General features: G+C 40.7%; 1 protein-coding gene across 4 annotated transcripts in view; it reads right to left on the bottom strand.

Annotated features, from left to right (window-relative positions):
• tbx21 (T-box transcription factor 21) overlaps positions 1-18,361 on the bottom strand; it is a 182,244-nt gene that overhangs the window by 24,489 nt on the left and 139,394 nt on the right. For 2 of the 4 annotated variants that reach the window (XM_068013508.1, XM_068013506.1), the window contains one exon: positions 15,246-15,775. The exons of 1 other annotated variant lie outside the window; for it this stretch is intronic. In XM_068013508.1, coding sequence (XP_067869609.1) covers positions 15,246-15,772 — 527 coding nt within the window. In that variant the 5' untranslated portion in view covers positions 15,773-15,775. Of the gene's footprint in view, positions 1-15,245; positions 15,776-15,876; positions 15,959-18,361 lie in introns of those variants that run through there. One more of the 4 variants, XM_068013507.1, reaches the window with a different exon arrangement.

The raw sequence follows: 18,361 nt of genomic DNA on the forward strand, positions 1-18,361 counted from the left end.
GAGCTTGTGAAAAACGCTATATAAATGCAAGTTCCTTCTTTAACAGTGTGCGAACACATGCCAGACTATATATTGTTCATGAGTTGCAATTTAAAAAAAAACATATACACCAAAGAAAGATTCCATTACTACAACACATGCAAGTAAAATATCTTGTCTATTCTGAACTCAGTCAATAATAATTTCTCTTTCTGTGAACATTTCTTCCCTGGCATCAGGCAGACAATAATTAAGGTGTTTATTCTGAGCCATCTACTGATGACTACAATGGATGGTAAAACAGGTTCTTTGCTGAAACACGGCACATTGCATCAACTAAAAGAACTTGGCTCTGCGTCCCCTTGACGTGAATCCTGCTTCACCATTCACTATGACTGCAACAATACAACAACAACAACTTGCATTTTTATAGCACCTTTAATGTACTAAAACCTCCTCAAGGTGCTTCACAAGAATGTTAGCGGACTTACACTGAGTCAAAGAAAGAGACATTAGGAGGGCTGGCCAAACGCTTGGTGAAAGTGTTTAAGGAGTCTTAAAAGGAAAGAGAGGCAGAGAGGTTTAGAAAGTTAATTTCAAAATCTAGATAGTTGAAGGCACAGCCACCAATGGAGTGAAGCGATGGGAAATGTACAAGAGGCCAGAATTGGAGGAACACAGTGTTTTCGGAGGGCTGTAGGGCTGGAAGAGGTTACAGAGTTAGGGAGGGGCAAGGCCATGGAGGGACTTGGAGGATGAGCATTTTAAATTACATGTACTTACTGACATGGGGAGGGGGTGGGTGGTTACATATATTTGACAGCTAAAACTGAAGACATTTGCACTAGTGAATATCTCAACTGTGGGCGGCGCAGTGGTTAGCTCCGCAGCCTCACAGCTCCAGTGTCCTGGGTTCGATTCTGGGTACTGCCTGCGCGGAGTTTGCAAGTTCTCCCTGTGACTGCGTGGGTTTTTGCCGGGTGCTCCGGTTTCCTCCCACAGCCAAAGACTTGCAGGTTGATAGGTAACTTGGCCATTATAAATTGCCCCTAGTATAGGTAGGTGGTAGGGGAATTGAGGGAAGGTGGGGATGTGAGAGGGTATTGGGATTAATGTAGGATTAGTATAAATGGGTGGTTGATGGTCGGCACAGACTCGGTGGGCCGAAGGGCCTGTTTCAGTGCAGTATCTCTAAATAAATAAACTTCTTAAACCTCTTGTTAATGCCTATTGCACTTGATGAAATAGAAAAGTAAATAGAAGAGATTCTGACAGAAGTATGTTTATCCAATTTTTGGGAAGATTTAACCTGCATTAATAAAAAGTTTGGTTAATGGATGTGGATGTGCGGAGTTGCAATTTATTTTCATAGAGAAAAAGACATTTAAAAATCAGCATAAAGGAGATGATGAAATGATAGTATTGAAGTTGGTATTATGACTAATTTGCAACATATACATATCAATTTAAATGGAAATGAGATTGTGAAAGTTGAATGTTAAGAGTCTCTGCATTATTCAGGTTGGAGGTTGTTTAAACTTTGTAATGTACATGTAAATATATAATATACACATTCAGCAGCTTATCGTTTAAGAACAGACTGTCTGAAACTAATGTTGGTGAGTTAAAATTGGTTTCCTGCTAATTGCTGATTAAAGCACACTCATGTATTAGGAAGCAGAGAAACAAGATCAACAATAATGTGCAGCTGTGTGAATCTAAATATCAAAGACTTATCTCCCTTCTGGTAAATTTACTTCCTAGTGAGAAACCGAGGCACACAGGTCAGGAGGTCCAAGGCTCAATCCTTGCTTTGTGCTGACTTCGCTTATTTCAGCCAAGGTAGTGTTACATTTAGCCAATGCCAAAATGTCGAAAAATGACACAAGGTTCTTCAAAAAAGTGTAATCAGGCAAAAGAAATGACACAGAGGCAAAGGAGGCAATAATAGGAGCTATGAATAAAAAGCTTGGCCAAAGAAGTGTTGAGCATTACCCTTCAATAATATATTTTTTTAATTTGTTCTTGGATATGAGCATCACTGACACAGCCAGCAATTATTGCTCATCTATAATTGCCCTTGAGCAGGTTGTGATGAGCCGCCTATAACTGAGTGGCTTTCTCGGCCATTTGAGAGGGCAGTTAACAGTCAACCTGGGGTTACATGTAGGCCAGACCAGGTAAGAACAGAAGATTTTCTCCCTTGAAGGACATTAGTGAACCAGATAGGTTTTTAATAACAATCCAGTAGTTTCATGATTATTAATAGGACTAACATATTATTCTAGATTTATTAATTGAATTTATATTCCTCCAGCTGCCACAGTGGGATTTGAACTTGTGTCTCTGGAGCATTAATCCAGGCCACTGGATTACTAGTCCAGTAACATTACCACTATGCTACTATCCCCCTGCGATGGATGGGCTTTAATCTGGCTTGATAAGACTACAGTTCCACAGGTTGCACACGGACTCACAAACCTAACACCTGCCATACATATTTTCCGAATGCAATTTTTTTAAAACTCCAACTAAAGTGCAGGTAATTAAAAATCCAGCATCATTTGAAAAGTTAACTCTTGAATTTTGAGACAGACCATGGAACAGAAAAACCTTTCCAGACTGATGTTCTGTATTTGGTTTCTTTGCAATACTTTTTTTCCAAAATGATTCATGAATTTTTGACAAGACTTTTTTTTTCTGGGTTAAACTTCTGACTTATTCGCCACTGACTATAATATTGTGCAGTGAAATTTCCTGTATAAGTAACTCCAGTTAGCAATGTAGGAATTGCTAGACAAAGAGAGACTACGGTCCATCCTAGTTCTACCACCCTAGTAGTCACGACACATGACAACAATAATAGTAGTTTTAAATTCTAAAGTGTAGTTGTACCGATGATTTATAATGTGTCAGAATTACCTCACTATTTTAGCTCAATATTAACCTTTGATACAGCTCAACATTTGATTTGCTTTAATCACTGCCACTGAGCATTATTGCGATAGCTTCAATTTATTGTCAATCAGGACTGCCAGATCGCTTAGATTTTCCATGCAGCTTATTTTCTTTCTGTTTAACTGATAGTCCCTCCTTGGATTTTTGTTGTTCCCCCATGTGAATCACTTTGCATTTCTCTAAATTGTAGTTCATCCGCTACCTGTCTGCACAACTCTCTCAAGAACGTTCAAAACCTCCTGTAACTCATCCTGTTCAATTTTTGAGTCTACCAACTTTATTAGATTTGAATCATCTGAAAGTCTAGCCCCTGTGCTTGTGACTCTAGCTCCAGATAATTTATGAAGATATTAAGCAAAAGAGACATCCCTGTGGTAGTCCCTACCCTTCACCCTCACCGACCCCCACCCCTCCCCGCACAGAAGTATCAGCTATTAACTGTAATATAACTAATCAATTATTCCAGTACCAAATCAGAACCTGTGGAACCATTTTCTTGTATTTTCTTTGCAAGTAAAGTAAATCTGAAAGTGATGTCACATTGACGAGAGGGTGGATTAATGGGTAGTGATTCTATTGAACTGCAAGAGTGGCACTTGGGTTTAAAGGGATTACTACAATGATGCCACTGGAATGCCTGTAATGACGTGAAATTCTTGTATGATAACCAACCGTTCAGGCAACATCTGAGGTGAAGAAGCAACAACAACTTGGATTAATATCACACCATAATGTAGTATGATGTCTCTTGGCACTTCATGGGAGCGTTATAAAACCAAACTTTGACATCGAGTTAGATAAAGATATTAGGACAGGTGGCCAAAAGCTTGGTTAAAAGGTAGGTTTTAAGGAGCATCTTAAAGGAGAAGAGAGATACAGCGAGGTGGGGAGGTTTGGGGGGAAATTCAAGAGCACACGCCTTGGGCAGCTGAATGCACGACTGCCAATGGTGGAGCAATTAATAATCAAGAATGTGCAAGAGGTCAGATTTGGAGGAGCGGGAGATCTCAGTAGGGCTGGAGGAGTTTATAGAGATAGGGAGGGGTGTGGTCGTGGAGGGATTGAAAACAAGGATGAGAAGTTTAAAGAACTATAGGGTTGACGTTTCATATCGATTATCTTTTGTCAGAACCCAAATGGTTTTGTTAGTTGTGTCTGGAGAGAGAAATTTATGTTAAAGAAATTACTATTTGTGATATTTGCATCTGACCATTTGTGTGATAGCTACTATTTTAACAATGACGCTAATCAGACAAAGTGAATTAAGAAGTGTGCTGATGCACTATTTGAAGGTATTAGTTTAAGTGAAGTATTTTCTTTCAGCCTATTGGTACCAATATGCTAACCAAGCCAAGTGCATGAATTATGAAAACCTTAGCAATATGAATTTATGCTTTGTAACCCCTTTCTCTTTTTTATTTATTTTTGCAGATTTGGGCGGCGCAGTGGTTAGCACCGCAGCCTCACAGCTCCAGCGACCCGGGTTCAATTCTGGGTACTTCCTGTGTGGAGTTTGCAAGTTCTCCCTGTGTCTGCGTGGGTTTCCTCCGGGTGCTCCGGTTTCCTCCCACAGCCAAAAGACTTGCAGGTTCGATAGGTGAACTGGCCATTATAAATTGCCACTAGTATCGGTAGGTGGTAGGGGAATATAGGGACAGGTGAGGATGTGGTAGGATTATGGGATTAGTGCAGGATTAGTATAAATGGGTGGTGAATGGTCGGCACAGACTCGGTGGGCCGAAGGGCCTGTTTCAGTGCTGTATATCTAAATCTAAAAATCTAAAAAATCTAATATGCAAGTTGTTGTTTTGTTCCGTCTCTTTCTGTATTTAGGACTTTCTCTGATGTGGTAAATTTGCCGATGACTGCAGTTTTGAAGAGTGCTGTGAGTAAAGAGGGGATAAGAAGTGTTGAGGTTGGATGACCTGAATAACATAATCCATACTGCATTACAACATTGGTTGAACCTTCCTTTCCCCACAACCCCCTCCTTTAATGTTATCCCCTTCGATCCTGACAATGTTAATTCATACAAGGGAATGGATCCAAAATATACCAGCATCTCTCCAGTATCCTAGTGTATCCAAGGAACATGCTAGGCTTCCTTTGTGAACCCAGAAACTGAGTCCCAAACTATTTGATAGTGGATCGTCACCACAGTCCAGCCAAATCCAGTGCCCATCCAACACTAACCTTTTCAACATGCTGGGGCAGGTAGGGGGAGGGGGCGGGGGCAGGGGCAGGATGTGTGGTGCTTTGGGCAGTGTGGTCACTGGAGATTAACCAGCAGTGGAAACCCTGGCAGAATTTTCCCTGCTTTAAGCCTAGCATTCTGAGGTCAATTATAGCACCCCAGTTAATGTCTGCCAGCGACCAGTTGAATCAATCCAGACACGGGATTGAAATTCAGCCTTTCCTGGGATCTCTACCATCCTGGATGGCACATTTAGTATTCAGGATGTTTGGAAAGCCATACCACATTGCTTTTTTCAGCAAATCACAGGGTAATACTTGTATCTTAATACTGCTCTGTAATTATGAACTGCTAATTGTGTATTGCTTATTTGGCTACTGTTGTTAAACAGGGGAACTTACACTCTGAAAACCGCAGCTTGAAAGAATAAAGCAAATTGGGAAATAACTTTTATGTTTGTCCAACTGAAGCATAGGGTTTTCTGTGGTCAGTAGTCTGTATACGCCCTTCCCCCTCCCTGGGATTGAAACTCCCTAGGTCTGAAGATGCAAATTAGCCTAAGGGCACTACTATTGGCTCAGTACCCTTAACCTGGGCGGGGGAGGGGGTGGGGGTGCGGTTGGTGGCACAAATGGGCTAGGGTTCCTGTGAGTTGTGTTGGAAAGTGGATGTCAGGTAGGGACAGGGATTAGGTTCATCTTTAATTCCCCCATTCTGTCCCCCACTCCAGTCAGAAAGTCTACTAATAATCACCATCTAGGCTCCTACACAGAGAACAGCCACTTGAACAAAATATCAAAAGAGCGGAGAAGGATCAATGCCTTCTCTAGAAAAGGAAAGAAATGTTTGGAAAAACAGCTATGCGAAGAGCTGAGACATGCGTAATATACAATATGTTTATCATACACAAGAGTTAACTTAAGCAATCCTAGGCTTTAAGCACATGCTCACATTTTGAAATTACAATTCTGGGTAACTATTACCTCCTGGGCATTCTCTAAAGCCAACTGAACTGTGTTAAGGGATGACATGCAGTTTTATACACTATATAAAAATACAATTTTATTTCTGAGCCATTTCTTGTACCGATCAGATAAGCAAGGGCTGCTAATGTCAGCTACACAATTTGCAAGCAACTCAGATTAGATTCCAGAACTCAGTTGGATTTAGAAATTTCCTTGCATGACAGATTAAAGCAATCAGAGCACACACACACACACACACACACACACACACACACACACACACACACACACACACACACACACACACACACACACACACACACACACACACATATTATATGCACATACACACACATCCTCCAGTCTGCAAACTACTGTGTAAATTGTAGCTTTTAAGATGCACCATGATCAAATATTGAAAATACAATAGTAGGACATTGCCATTTGAAATCCTGCCCTCCTAAGTGGGCTTTATTTCATATTTAATGGGGTTTGAGGATAGGTTGCTTCTAAGAAGCTAAATCTCATCTAGCCGCAGGGCCGACTATGCCGTGGCTCATTGAACAGGTTTATAAACATGTCTCCTGACAGCATTGAGGTAACGCAGAGTTCAGCTACTCCCAGAACAACACCAACACGTGCTACTACAGAGCTGGCAGGAACCTGGCACAGGCCAAGATGAGATATGCTCTTAACACTCAACATTGAAAAATAAACACACAGTACTTCAAGAAAATGCAGCAGCATATGATCTCACTCACACACACTCATTCACAAACACAAAAAGAGTCTAGCTAACTAGAGGTAAAAGGAGGGGGGAATGCTACATCCTGGATATCTGAAATAAGAGCAAAAAATAACGTAAATAGACAGCAGTCAACCTGTATCTAAAAGGCAGTCTAAACATTTGAGAATTGAAGGGACTATCTGAAACCTTAACCTCTCTATTCAGTTTTCCATGCTATTTGACTTGCTGTGCACTTCCTGTTAATTTATGATACCTCATTTGAGCATAAAAGCTCCCATTGCATTCATCTTTCTGTGTAAGAAAATCTGGGCATGTAGTGTCCTATCAAAGTAGGCATGCATTTATCTGGTGCTTGCTGTACACAAGTAGCTTATACACATTCAGTGTGAAGGAACACACATGGTCATATTAGACACACTAAATACAACATATGCAAGAGAGTTGCAGAGCCAGATATTACAACACTATCACATACAAAGGGTAGGAATAAATGAGAGAGAAATAATTAAAACGGCGGTGCCTATAAACACACATGAACATCACAGAGACTAATAGGTCATGATGATAAACTTGCTGCAGGCCTCCAGCAGTATCTAAACACACATGAAGACCTCAATGTTTTGTAAATATTTAGACAAGCTGGCCTGATAGTTTCCCAACCCCCATAAAATATTTCAATATGCTGAGTTCATCAAAAATTCAAAACTGTCACTTTGCTGAACTCTGTGCTCAGTATGTCACATATTTGGGCCTTGATATCAAAAGGGGGAGGGGGTAGGAAATACTTTTAATTCAGGAAACGGCATTGGTTTAAATTTTATACATCAGCAATTCGTAGTACTGGATACAAATAAAACGGTTCTAAATGCACACTATATATTTTACCCAAACCATTCGGAATAATGCAGGAACATTATATGTACATGTAATGAAAACAAAATCAAATCTCTTTTTTAATTTAAAAAGTAAACTAGGACAAAAACTGTCGATCTTTGTTTCCTTGGATTATTTCTAGGGGTTTTTTTTAATATATTGGCACCAATGCGCTGCAGAGAAGTTGTACTTGCACTATTTTAAAGAAGAGCAAGGAGTTACTCCCAGTGTCCTGGCCAATATTTATCATTCAAATCAACATCACTAAAACTGATCATTGTCTCGTTGCTGTTAGCGAGAGATTGCAGTGTGCAAATTGGTTGCCACATTACAACAGTGACTAAATTTCAAAAGTACTTAATTAGCTGTAAAGTGCTTTGGGATGCTTAGTGCTTAGACTCTGTATAAATGCAAATCTTTTTTTAAATTCTCTTTGCTGCTGTGAAATCTATTTGCTGTTCTAGAATTTTCACCTCAACGTGCTCCCACCACCAGTGACAGGCCTGTAATTCTCTTTCGCTTTATGCAGCACAAAATATTTCTCTAAACCCCATCCCTAGTTTACATGGGCAAATTCTTGTACTGTATTTTTCACAGTTCCAGTGGACAAAGTACAAAAATTTCAGGTGTCCACTGTCACACTTCACCGAAATATGATTCTACGTTGCAATAGGATCCTGTGGGATAATATGTAAATAATGCCATCTTTCTAACAACTATGGGCCATTACGGTTAATCATTCAGTCTGCTAAAACTCTGAGCCATTGTTGTCAATTATTTCCTGATGGATCACAAAACTTTGGGCCCTTCAAACTCCATCTCAGGCTCAATTTCTGGTCTGTGCTCAGTTATGTTGTGATGCTTCATGTGGTTTCAGCACCTTTAGCCCAGAGATGGGGAAAGCATAATTGGCCACAGCTTCTGCTTCTGATCTCCATCCAGTGACCTCAGCTGGAAAGCGCATATGTGTGAAGATTGGCTGAGGACCTGTTGACACTCACTGTCTAGTAACACATGAGTAAAGTACTGGTGTGTAGCCAGCTCCAATAGAACCACATGAACAGTGGAGATAGGTTTTGGGGAGGGAGGTGGGGGGACAGTTGGGAAGAAAAACTTTTCTAGACACAAATAACAATTATAAGCAACTTAATCTAAGAATGGACCTAAAATAAAAACAGAAAGTGCTGGAAATATTTAGCAGGTCTGGCAGCAACTGTGGAGAGAGAAGCAGAGTTACCGTTTCAGGTCTGTGATCTTTCATTAGAACTCATGAAACTCTGATGAAAGATCACAGACCTGAAACGTTAACTTTGCTTCTTTCTCCACAGATGTTGCCAGACCTGCTGATTATTTCCGGCATTTTCTGTTTTCATTTCAGATTTCCAGCATCTGCAGTATTTTGCTTTTATATAAGAATGGACCTTTTGGGCTGACTGGCCTGTTTCTCTGCTGTAAATATTATGCAGTCCTAAAAGACAATTAATTCTGATACATCTCGAAAGAATTTACATTTACATAGTGCCCTATGATAGCTTTCAGAAACATTCCAAAGTTTTTGACTTTCAACTAATTGTTTTTATTACTGTTATGTGGATGAATCTGGCCACCATTTTGTGCACAGCAAGGTTCAACAAACAGCATTGATAACTATATCTTTGAGAAGGCTGAGAGGTGATTTGATAGAGGTATTCAAAATCATGAGGGGTCTGGACAGAGTACATAAGGAGAAATTTGTTCCCACTCATGAAAGGATCGAGAACAAGAGGGCACAGATTTAAATTAATTGGTAAAAGAAGCAAAAGCGACATGAGGAAAAACGTTTTCACACAGCGAGTGGTTAGGATCTGGAATGCGCTGCCTGAAAGGGTGATGGAGAAAGGTTCAATTGAAGCATTTAAAAGGGAATTCAACAGTTATATGAAAAGGAAGAATTTGCAGGTGTATGGCAAGAAGGTGGGGCGAGTGGAACTAGGTGAAACGCTCATTAAGTGAGCCGGTGCAGACATGATGGGCTGAATGGCCTCCTTCTGTGCTGTAACAATTCTGTGATATCTGTATTGCTCAAGGGAGGAGTGTTGGCCAGGCAAGCTGCTTGTCCCTTGCCCTTGTCTTAGCCATACCATGGGATGTTCAACACCCACCGGAACCAGCACCAGATCATGCAAAGGATGGAGATATGTAGGGGCATGTTATGTTTACCAAATGGAAAACTCTCTGAATAGTTTGCGATACTGAAGTGACATGAACACTGCAAACAATATGAAAGCTAGGAAGCTTACAGAACTGCCCTGGTTTATTTACAACTATCACCACAAATGGCTGACTATCCACAGACCTTAAAATAAGACAATGGAAATACCTTGAATTGATCAAGTTTTATTTCCTCAAACTGTCAACGTGTTATAAAGGGGCGACAGTCTCCAGATGATTGACAGCTGTTCAAGGGTGCAGCCATCAATTAGTTTTTTTGGGGGGGGGGGGGGTGGTTAAGCATGTCAGAAATACAGAAGCAAGAAACTATTAATTTCTGCCAGTGTTCCCTTCAAGTGGAATACGCAAGAAGACATCTGATTGAGTTAGCAGGGTCGACTTTAATCGGTCTTTCGCGCTTCATTATATAGAGGTTCGAGAAAGAAATAGGGGCCAGTCTGCTAAGGATTGGTGCTGCAGAGTTCAATACTCATCAGTTCAGATCATCCTTAAGGGCAACAAAATATGAATTGAAAACCAATTGAACAAGTTGGTGCACTGGAGCCGAATTTGTAAAAAGTATTTGAATCTCATTAAGGACAGGCAATACATTTTCTAATTAAAAATGGTTTAAAAAAATTAAACCAAGGAGCGTCGATATTTCACTCACTCCCCTGAAAAATGTGATAAAAGTTCGCGAGGAGCCTCTTAAACAAACTAAACGTTGACACTTGAACAATCTGATTGAAAATGAATTTAATAGCTGGATAGAAACTGTTGCATATATTCTGCTAAACTCTGTTGAAGGGGCATTAGGTGAGGCGGGTCGCGTATGGGCTTTACTCCAAATGGAATTTATTTAGAGGAAACTTAATTTGAGTGGGGAAGAATTATTTTGAAAGCGAAAACTGTATACTGTATTTTTTTTTCTCTTTTAGCAAAGTTATCAATGAAGTGGGCGAAAGAAGGGAAGGCGATTTCTTTGAAGAGGAGAGAATTAAAATAAACTCCTACACTTTTTTTAAAAAAAGATCTCAGTTGATGAATCATCTACTAGTTACTCATTTCACATTGATCTATTCTGACGAAGCCAGGGCGGGGGCTTGCTTTTTAGAAACAATTCAATACCCAATATCTCTTGCACCTCTCCATCTCAAAACTTCAAAGTTGTCCGTCGAAAATTCAGCTTACTTTGTCTCCCTCTACTCAGAGGGAGGTGGAGTAGGCAGCGGTTATTGCAAAGTACTGCAGAAAAAAAAAATAGAATACAGTGCTCTTCATGGAGGAGCCTCAGCACTGGGGAGAAGATGCAAACAAAGTTTAACTTGTGGTTAAATATTCATTTCCGTAAAATGGAGATGAAAGCACACACGACAGGTTAGACACACATATACAAGGTTGGTACAATCTGCTGAAACTACTACAAAATACAAATAGGACTCTTCAAGAAATCCCTGTATAAGTGACTTATACACGCACACGGGCAAGGAGAGAGAAACACACAGGCAAACATAAAGAAATAAAACAGATGGGGGGAAATTCGGCAAGAAATGTGCTCAGAGAGAAATAAGCACAAGAGAGCAGACACAAAAGGAAAGAAGCGGGAAGAAGAGGGGGAAAAAATGAATTTCCAGGCCAAAGGGGGGGGGGGGGGGGGGTGTTGGGGATCTAGGAGGATACAAATGCAGATAGAGAGATAAAAACAGAAGGGGCCTCAGAGATAGAGAGAAAACGCAAAGGCAGAGACCTACGCTACAGAGACAGAAACCACAGGTAGGGAGAATGAAACAAGGCAAAAAAACACAAAAAGGACAAAGAATAGAAAGGGAGAAAAAAAATATGCTGTTACAGAAAATACATTAGAGAGCAGAGAGATTCACCGCAGCAAACCCCAAGCTCTTGAAATTGTTTCACAAAATGTAACTTTAGTATAAATATTTCGAGAATGTCACTTCCCTTCAATATCCTTGTCTTCGGTTAGATTATTTTTATTCAGATAGTTATGATACCACACAGAAGATATCGCCATAATAAATCTAGTCAATTTTACAAGAAATACCTTAAAATGAAACAAGTGATACTACAGCTCGTCATAAAGACAGTATACTGGTCCAACATTGTTACTCATTAACAACTCGTCTACACACTTTCCCCCAAACTGAGATTCACGGGTTGACTGTAAATCTAAAAATGCAGTAAATTAAACTGTCCAAAAACACTAGAATTTAACCAAACGTGATTTTTTTTTTACTGAAATGAAACTGAAAATTTGCATGTTATCGGAGTGTTGAAATTATTTATATTATGCATTCTGCAGATTATCAATGCATCGCCCAAGAAAACTTTTAATAATTGTTTTTTTATACATGTGAAGAGCAAAGCTGTCATGCATTTTTTTTTGCAAACGATCTCAGTTCCCATTTCCTACATTACAATGGTGATCACACTTCAAAAGTACTTGCTGGGTTGCAAAGCGCTTTGCGACGCCTTGAGGTCGTGAATGGCGTTATATGGATGCAAGTTCTTTCTTATGTCTGTTGATACCCTGGTGCTAAAAAGCACAGCAATGTTTCTTTGAACAAACCCTACCACCAGCAACACCCCCCCCCCCCCCAAAAGAGAGTCATAGGATATCTATCAAATTTAGTAATACACCCACATTAGTTTCTTTTAAAATTGCACACAAATTCTGTACTACGAATAGGACTCAGCGAGTTGAAGCAAGTGAGTGGTTGACTGAGACAGGCCGGTAAAGTCCCAGACTATATCCTGATCTCTGCTGAGAGGTATCTGAACCAACCCAGGCTAGGAGCGCAGGAATTACAATTGGACTTGTGTCTGGTTAGGGAGGAGAAATGGACCGGAGCTCCTGATCCCGATTAATCAACGCCTGCTGGGAATATATTGTGGGTCTGTCCGGCGAGAGCAATGTTGATTTTGTCCGGCCTCCCTTGTGTTATCTAATAATCCGCAAACACGGTGTTCAGGCTCATTCATACATGACGAATGTTGACTTGCTCAAGATGTCTGGAGATGCCTGTGGAACCCAAGGCCAGCAAAGACACCAACAAGAGATGGGAAAGCGGGGAAATGGATTCAATGAATGAGTAAATAATGAAATAAGAATGATGTGGTTCTGGATAAGCGGATTAAGCATGCAGGTGAGTGTAGCTTGCTTGGGAGGGGAAAGGTGAATTTTGACCTATGCTTCCCAAAGCTCTGCACCACTGAAGTTTTTCTTTATCCCTGGTGTCATGTCTGAGTCTGTTCTAGCCAACAACTCCATCACCATCATGCGGCTACCAGGATAGCAGGTGAACTAGACAGATCAGTGTCCAGCAATTCCCATTTTACACAAAAAAAGTTTTTTTTTTCCAGTACTTAATGGGTTAAATGACTGGGTTTGGTGCTGCCAATAATTCAAATGTTCACACGACAGTCGATCTCAAACCTCCATGTAGACCACATACATTAAGATTGGCTGTGGTATAGATACATGTGCACACACGCGCAGCAAGCTCTGGGTAATAAAGGAGTTGATTAAATGTACAAATCTCAAGCCTAGTCAGTTATCAACACAGTCGCTAAAATGGCAGAGACTGGTGGAAAGGAATAGCTTCGTACAACTGAACTGTCCCTCTCACCATTGGGATATGTGGTGTCAACTTAAACCTATCTTTGGCCTTATTAAAGATGCTTATAAACCTTTTGAATATCAAAATGCATTCATCACATGTACTCATTAAGAAAGGGGTTTGAAAATTGTGCCTTTAAAAGGAGTCTTGAAAAATAATCCTCGATTACAGGACATTGGGTTGTCTCTGGAAACCTGAGTGACAGGTGTGATCTCAGGTCCCCTGCCCCTCCTTACAGACAAATTCAAAGTACAGTTTATCGAGTTGATCGCTTCAGGAAGCTGAACGGAATTAGCAGCCACCTGCAGCCTGGTGTATGAACGGTTTGTTTAAAATAAGTTTCATATTGGGGCGGGGGGAGGGGGTGCAGAGCTGCTGCATCTTCGGAAATCATCAAGCAACTTCTTTTAAACCCAGATTTCAACAGGGAGAGAAAAGGGCGTATCTTAAACTATATCTGATTCTCCTCCACCCAACAACTAACCCCTTCAATTCAATGACCGTTTTATAAATGGCTGAGACGTTGCAGACAGATATTGTGTATTGATCGGGCAAGGCGCCGATTTCAATCGTTGTTGGTATTTTTCAAATGATCCTTAACTCTTTTTAAGGGCAAACAGTTAAACTGGTATCTCACTGAAACCCCGCCCCGCCCGATATTGGATCATGTGTCAATTTGAAATGCTCATTTATTCACCTTGCCAGTTAACTGGCTGCTAATCCCCGGGCCATCTCCCAATCTGGAAAGTGGAGTACAATTTTTACAACATTCGCCACTGAATTCTTTATTCCTTCATTCCTTTATCTACAGCAGAGGGAAATATGCTCTGTGAATAAGTGTGTGTGTTAAACGCGTCTGGAAGTTGGGTGACAACTTGTGCTGTTCAGCTTGTTGTCCACCCGGACATGGGCTGTCAGGGCTGGCTCGATTTAGCATCAACATAGGGACAGGCAATACTAGCAGAGGACTGAGGACTGTCCATTACTGCTTATCCGGATAACTGAACAGCGCCGAGTCAAACACGAGCTCTGATCAGATTGACAAATTGGCAGTGCGAATTTCACATTAAAAGAAACACCATTTGTTAATTTTTTTTTGTGGATAATGTGTGGGGTGGAAGCAAGATAATGAAACACGTTTTAAAAGGAAGGGAGTACATTTATCTTCACCCTCAAGGAAACCGACACGGAAACAAACAAAAGTAATGGCCCGGGGTGGAAGTGTCAGATTGGGTATATTTTGTATTAACTTTTTTTTGTCCCAGATCATCTTATCCACTACAGAACTTATAACCTTTGGTATAAAAGCGAAAGAGATTTTCAAGCTTGGAAACCACACGCGCACAGTGTAATCCTGAAACCTAGAAGTTTGGTTTTAGACTCAATCCCCGTTTAATCTCAGCGCCTTATCAAACATGAAGTGGAATGAAGGCTGTTAGATACTAGGGCTGTGGCGATAACAGCAAGTCGCAGCTAAATCTGTCCTGAAATGCAACCTATCAAAGCGCTGTTACAAGGCTCTTCCCCATTGTCAGTTAGAATATGGTTAATTTCTAAATTTTCCATTTAACCGTGTCACCCGCCTGGACGTTTTCGATTCAATCGGTTTAACTTTTAATTTTGACATTGAAATTCATGCTATTTTCCGACGTGGTGTGGATGAAATGAGGGCGGGATGAATGACCCGCATCAAAAGGACTTACCTGCCCTGTTTAGTGATGATCATCTCCGTCTGGTGTTTGTGAAATTTAGCCCAGAGCTGATAGTTGCAAAGGAGAATCTGCACTTTGCCGGAGACCTGCACACCCGGAACGCTGTAGAGTGAAGCCCGCTGGAAGGAGTGAGGGTACGGGGCCGAGAAGGTGTCAGTGCCCGCCGAATAGACCTCGGCTCCCGGGGATGGGTAGCTCGGTGCTCCGGGGACCTGCGGTCTGTTGGCAGGGTAAGGGCAGTTGGGCAAGGCTGGGCTCAAGTACCTGCTGGCGTTGCCCACGGCGATGCCCGTGGCCGAGATGTGTTGGCTGGTGTACGGGAGAGGAACAGAGTCCGGGGTGGTTTGGCATTGGTCTCCCGTTATATAGAATCTGTCCTGCATCCCATATCTCAGCTCCTGGTAGTCTTGCATGGATTTATTCCTCTCGGCTTCTTTGCTGAAGTTCTCGCTAGACTCTGGCTGGTTCAACATGCTGATGGGGAAACTGGAGCCGGAGTTTGGAGTCGATCCTCCCATGGACTGTCCAGAGAGAGAATAAAAAAATGTAAACTTAAAAAAAAACTGCAAGTGATCAAACTTTGGAGCTACTAAAAGGTAATAATGTCCATTGTGGTGCCAACCTTCTTGTACCAGCTTCCCAGGTACCAGCTCCTATTAAATATTACAGTCTAATGCCTCAGGCTCTTCTACCTCCCATTGGCTCCGTCCTGTTAGTAGTCAGTATCAGCTTGTGCCTCATTGGCTGCTATTTGCATAGAAATTGTTCATTTGTCTAAACTCCGCCCAGGATAAAGAAGGGGGCGAGAGGATGAGGAAAACTCGGGAGGGAATTGCAAAGAAGGGGAAAAAGTCAGTGTTCTGAATTTGTAGGTAATCTTTTATATAAAACATAACCCTTCAATATCTATAGCGACAGGAGAAAAGGAAGAAGATAAATTGATTTCTGTGTCTCGTGCCTTTTAAAAGGCAATTCACTTGAGGGGATCCAAATTGCAGAGTTATGGGGAAAGGATGATGAGGGCGTGGGATTAATTTGGGCAGCCTTCAAAGAGCAAAATACAGCGGATGCTCTCTTCCAAAGAGCCAGCACTGTCACGACAGGCCGAATGGCCTCCTTCAGTGCTCTAAATGGGAACTTAAAAACTGAGTCTTAACTAAGAAAATCCCCAGATGGGCAATCTTTCAAACCAGGAGCAAACCCCCAAAATCTTGTATAATCAATTTTACTCCAACTCAGTATTCTGTTAAACATGCACCATTTGGTTTAGCTGAGATTCCCTTGTCATTTTAGTCTTCTGTTGCTGTATGTGGCAGCTTCCAGGTATTGAAATATTTCGACTGTGTTTTGACGGTTATTTTCATTGTCCTAATAACTTTGATATAAAAGGCAACTTCAGTATCGATGAGATTATCAACTCGTTGAGTTAATTTGGAAAGTATCAACTCTTGCTTATATATGTGACCCATACGGGTAGAAATATTAAAATACGAAAATCAAATCAGATTCCTATCAAAGGCTGGTTGCAATAAATAACATGAAATTAATTGCAAAGAGTCATCGTTTCCAGGAGGGAAGAATGGTGACGAAAATAAGGGGTGTTAAGTGCATGTGACAACAAAAGCGACAAAAACAATTCGGATCACACAATTATCTTCATATAATTTTATAATAATTTTGTGTATTTGGATGATGTCAGTGCAGTCTACTAACCTCAGCCTGTTACATTCCTATTTACCTTACATTAGGAGGCAGGGCTACCTGGATAAGAAGTGATTATGCCGATTTTAAATCAATGTAATCAAAAGCCAATTGGCATCTTTATTGGGAGTGGGAATTACTAACAATGGGTTATCATTAAAGTCCCTTAGAAAAGTCTTAACCTTTAAAAAAATACATTCGACAGAAAAACATAAAACTGGGATGAAACGCGAAATCACTGGTATTTCTGTTTCTATTTCACATGAAGGTAGGAAAGGATACACGTCCTCTCTTGTGTCCCTGAAGTAAAGGTGATAACAAATATAGGAAGAGGAAAATGCAACGACATTCCCAGTAAGAACATTATCATTCCCCCCACCCCCAGCCTTCCTGTATTTTGCAGACAGACATGAGTTGCAGGCAGCTTTATGCGGTTGTGTAGTCGGATCCAGACAGCTGCCCTCCGTGTGAAGCCATTAGCCCGCCACACACACACGCCCCCGATTGAGTGTGAAGTGTTCAAGTACTAACTTGAAGCTTTGCCCCATTGTGACAACCCTCTCTCACCCACACACAACAAAGCAAGCATTTAAACAGCCATTAACTCTTCACAGACTGTCCCTTCTAAACGTCACAGCAGTTATAACATTGACGGTCCTTTACATGCAGGTCGGCATCGCACTTGAAGTGTCGTCGAAAAGTGCAGTAGTTAGCATGAAGATTTATCAGTCTTACACTGAACCAACATAAGTTTATACAGCACTATTAATGGAACCGATGGTCAGAAGCAATAACTTATTGTTGTAGTTAATGAAGCACATTACTTTTTTAACGTTTATTCCAAAACAGCAAAAAAAGACAAGAATTAAATGTAGCCAAGGAATGTTTAGAGTAAATTAAAGAAACATTACAGTCCACAGTTTGCATATTTAGTAACCCTACCCACAGAATAGGACCTGGAAGCATAGATTATTTACTGTAACTAGAAAGTAGCATTGTAATATATATTTTAACCTATTATGTTGTACATCCATTTTGGTATATTTAATGTGTTTATTTGGAATATTTGAAAGGCGCCCAAAAAGGCAACTTTTATCAAGAGAAATGATTTTCTGTACACCGTTAGTAACATGACTAGTTACAACTGGTTGATGATGTGGATGCAAGATTTAATCAAATATTTTTTCAAAACTCAAATCAAACTGTGTGGCTTGCACAGGTAAAATCTAGCCATTTCCGTCATCTGATAATTTAAGGTGCATACTCTTCTTAGCCTTTTACACTTAACGACTTACTGGCTCTGTGATTTGGGAGATTTTGTAAACCTTGCTTGCGATGTCTCTCACACTAACGGAGTATGGTTTCTTAAACAGACCATTATCTTTACAGTCGTTTTCCATTTGGTT

Source organism: Heterodontus francisci, chromosome 33 (assembly GCF_036365525.1).
Source record: "Heterodontus francisci isolate sHetFra1 chromosome 33, sHetFra1.hap1, whole genome shotgun sequence".
NCBI classification, from domain to species: domain Eukaryota; kingdom Metazoa; phylum Chordata; class Chondrichthyes; order Heterodontiformes; family Heterodontidae; genus Heterodontus; species Heterodontus francisci.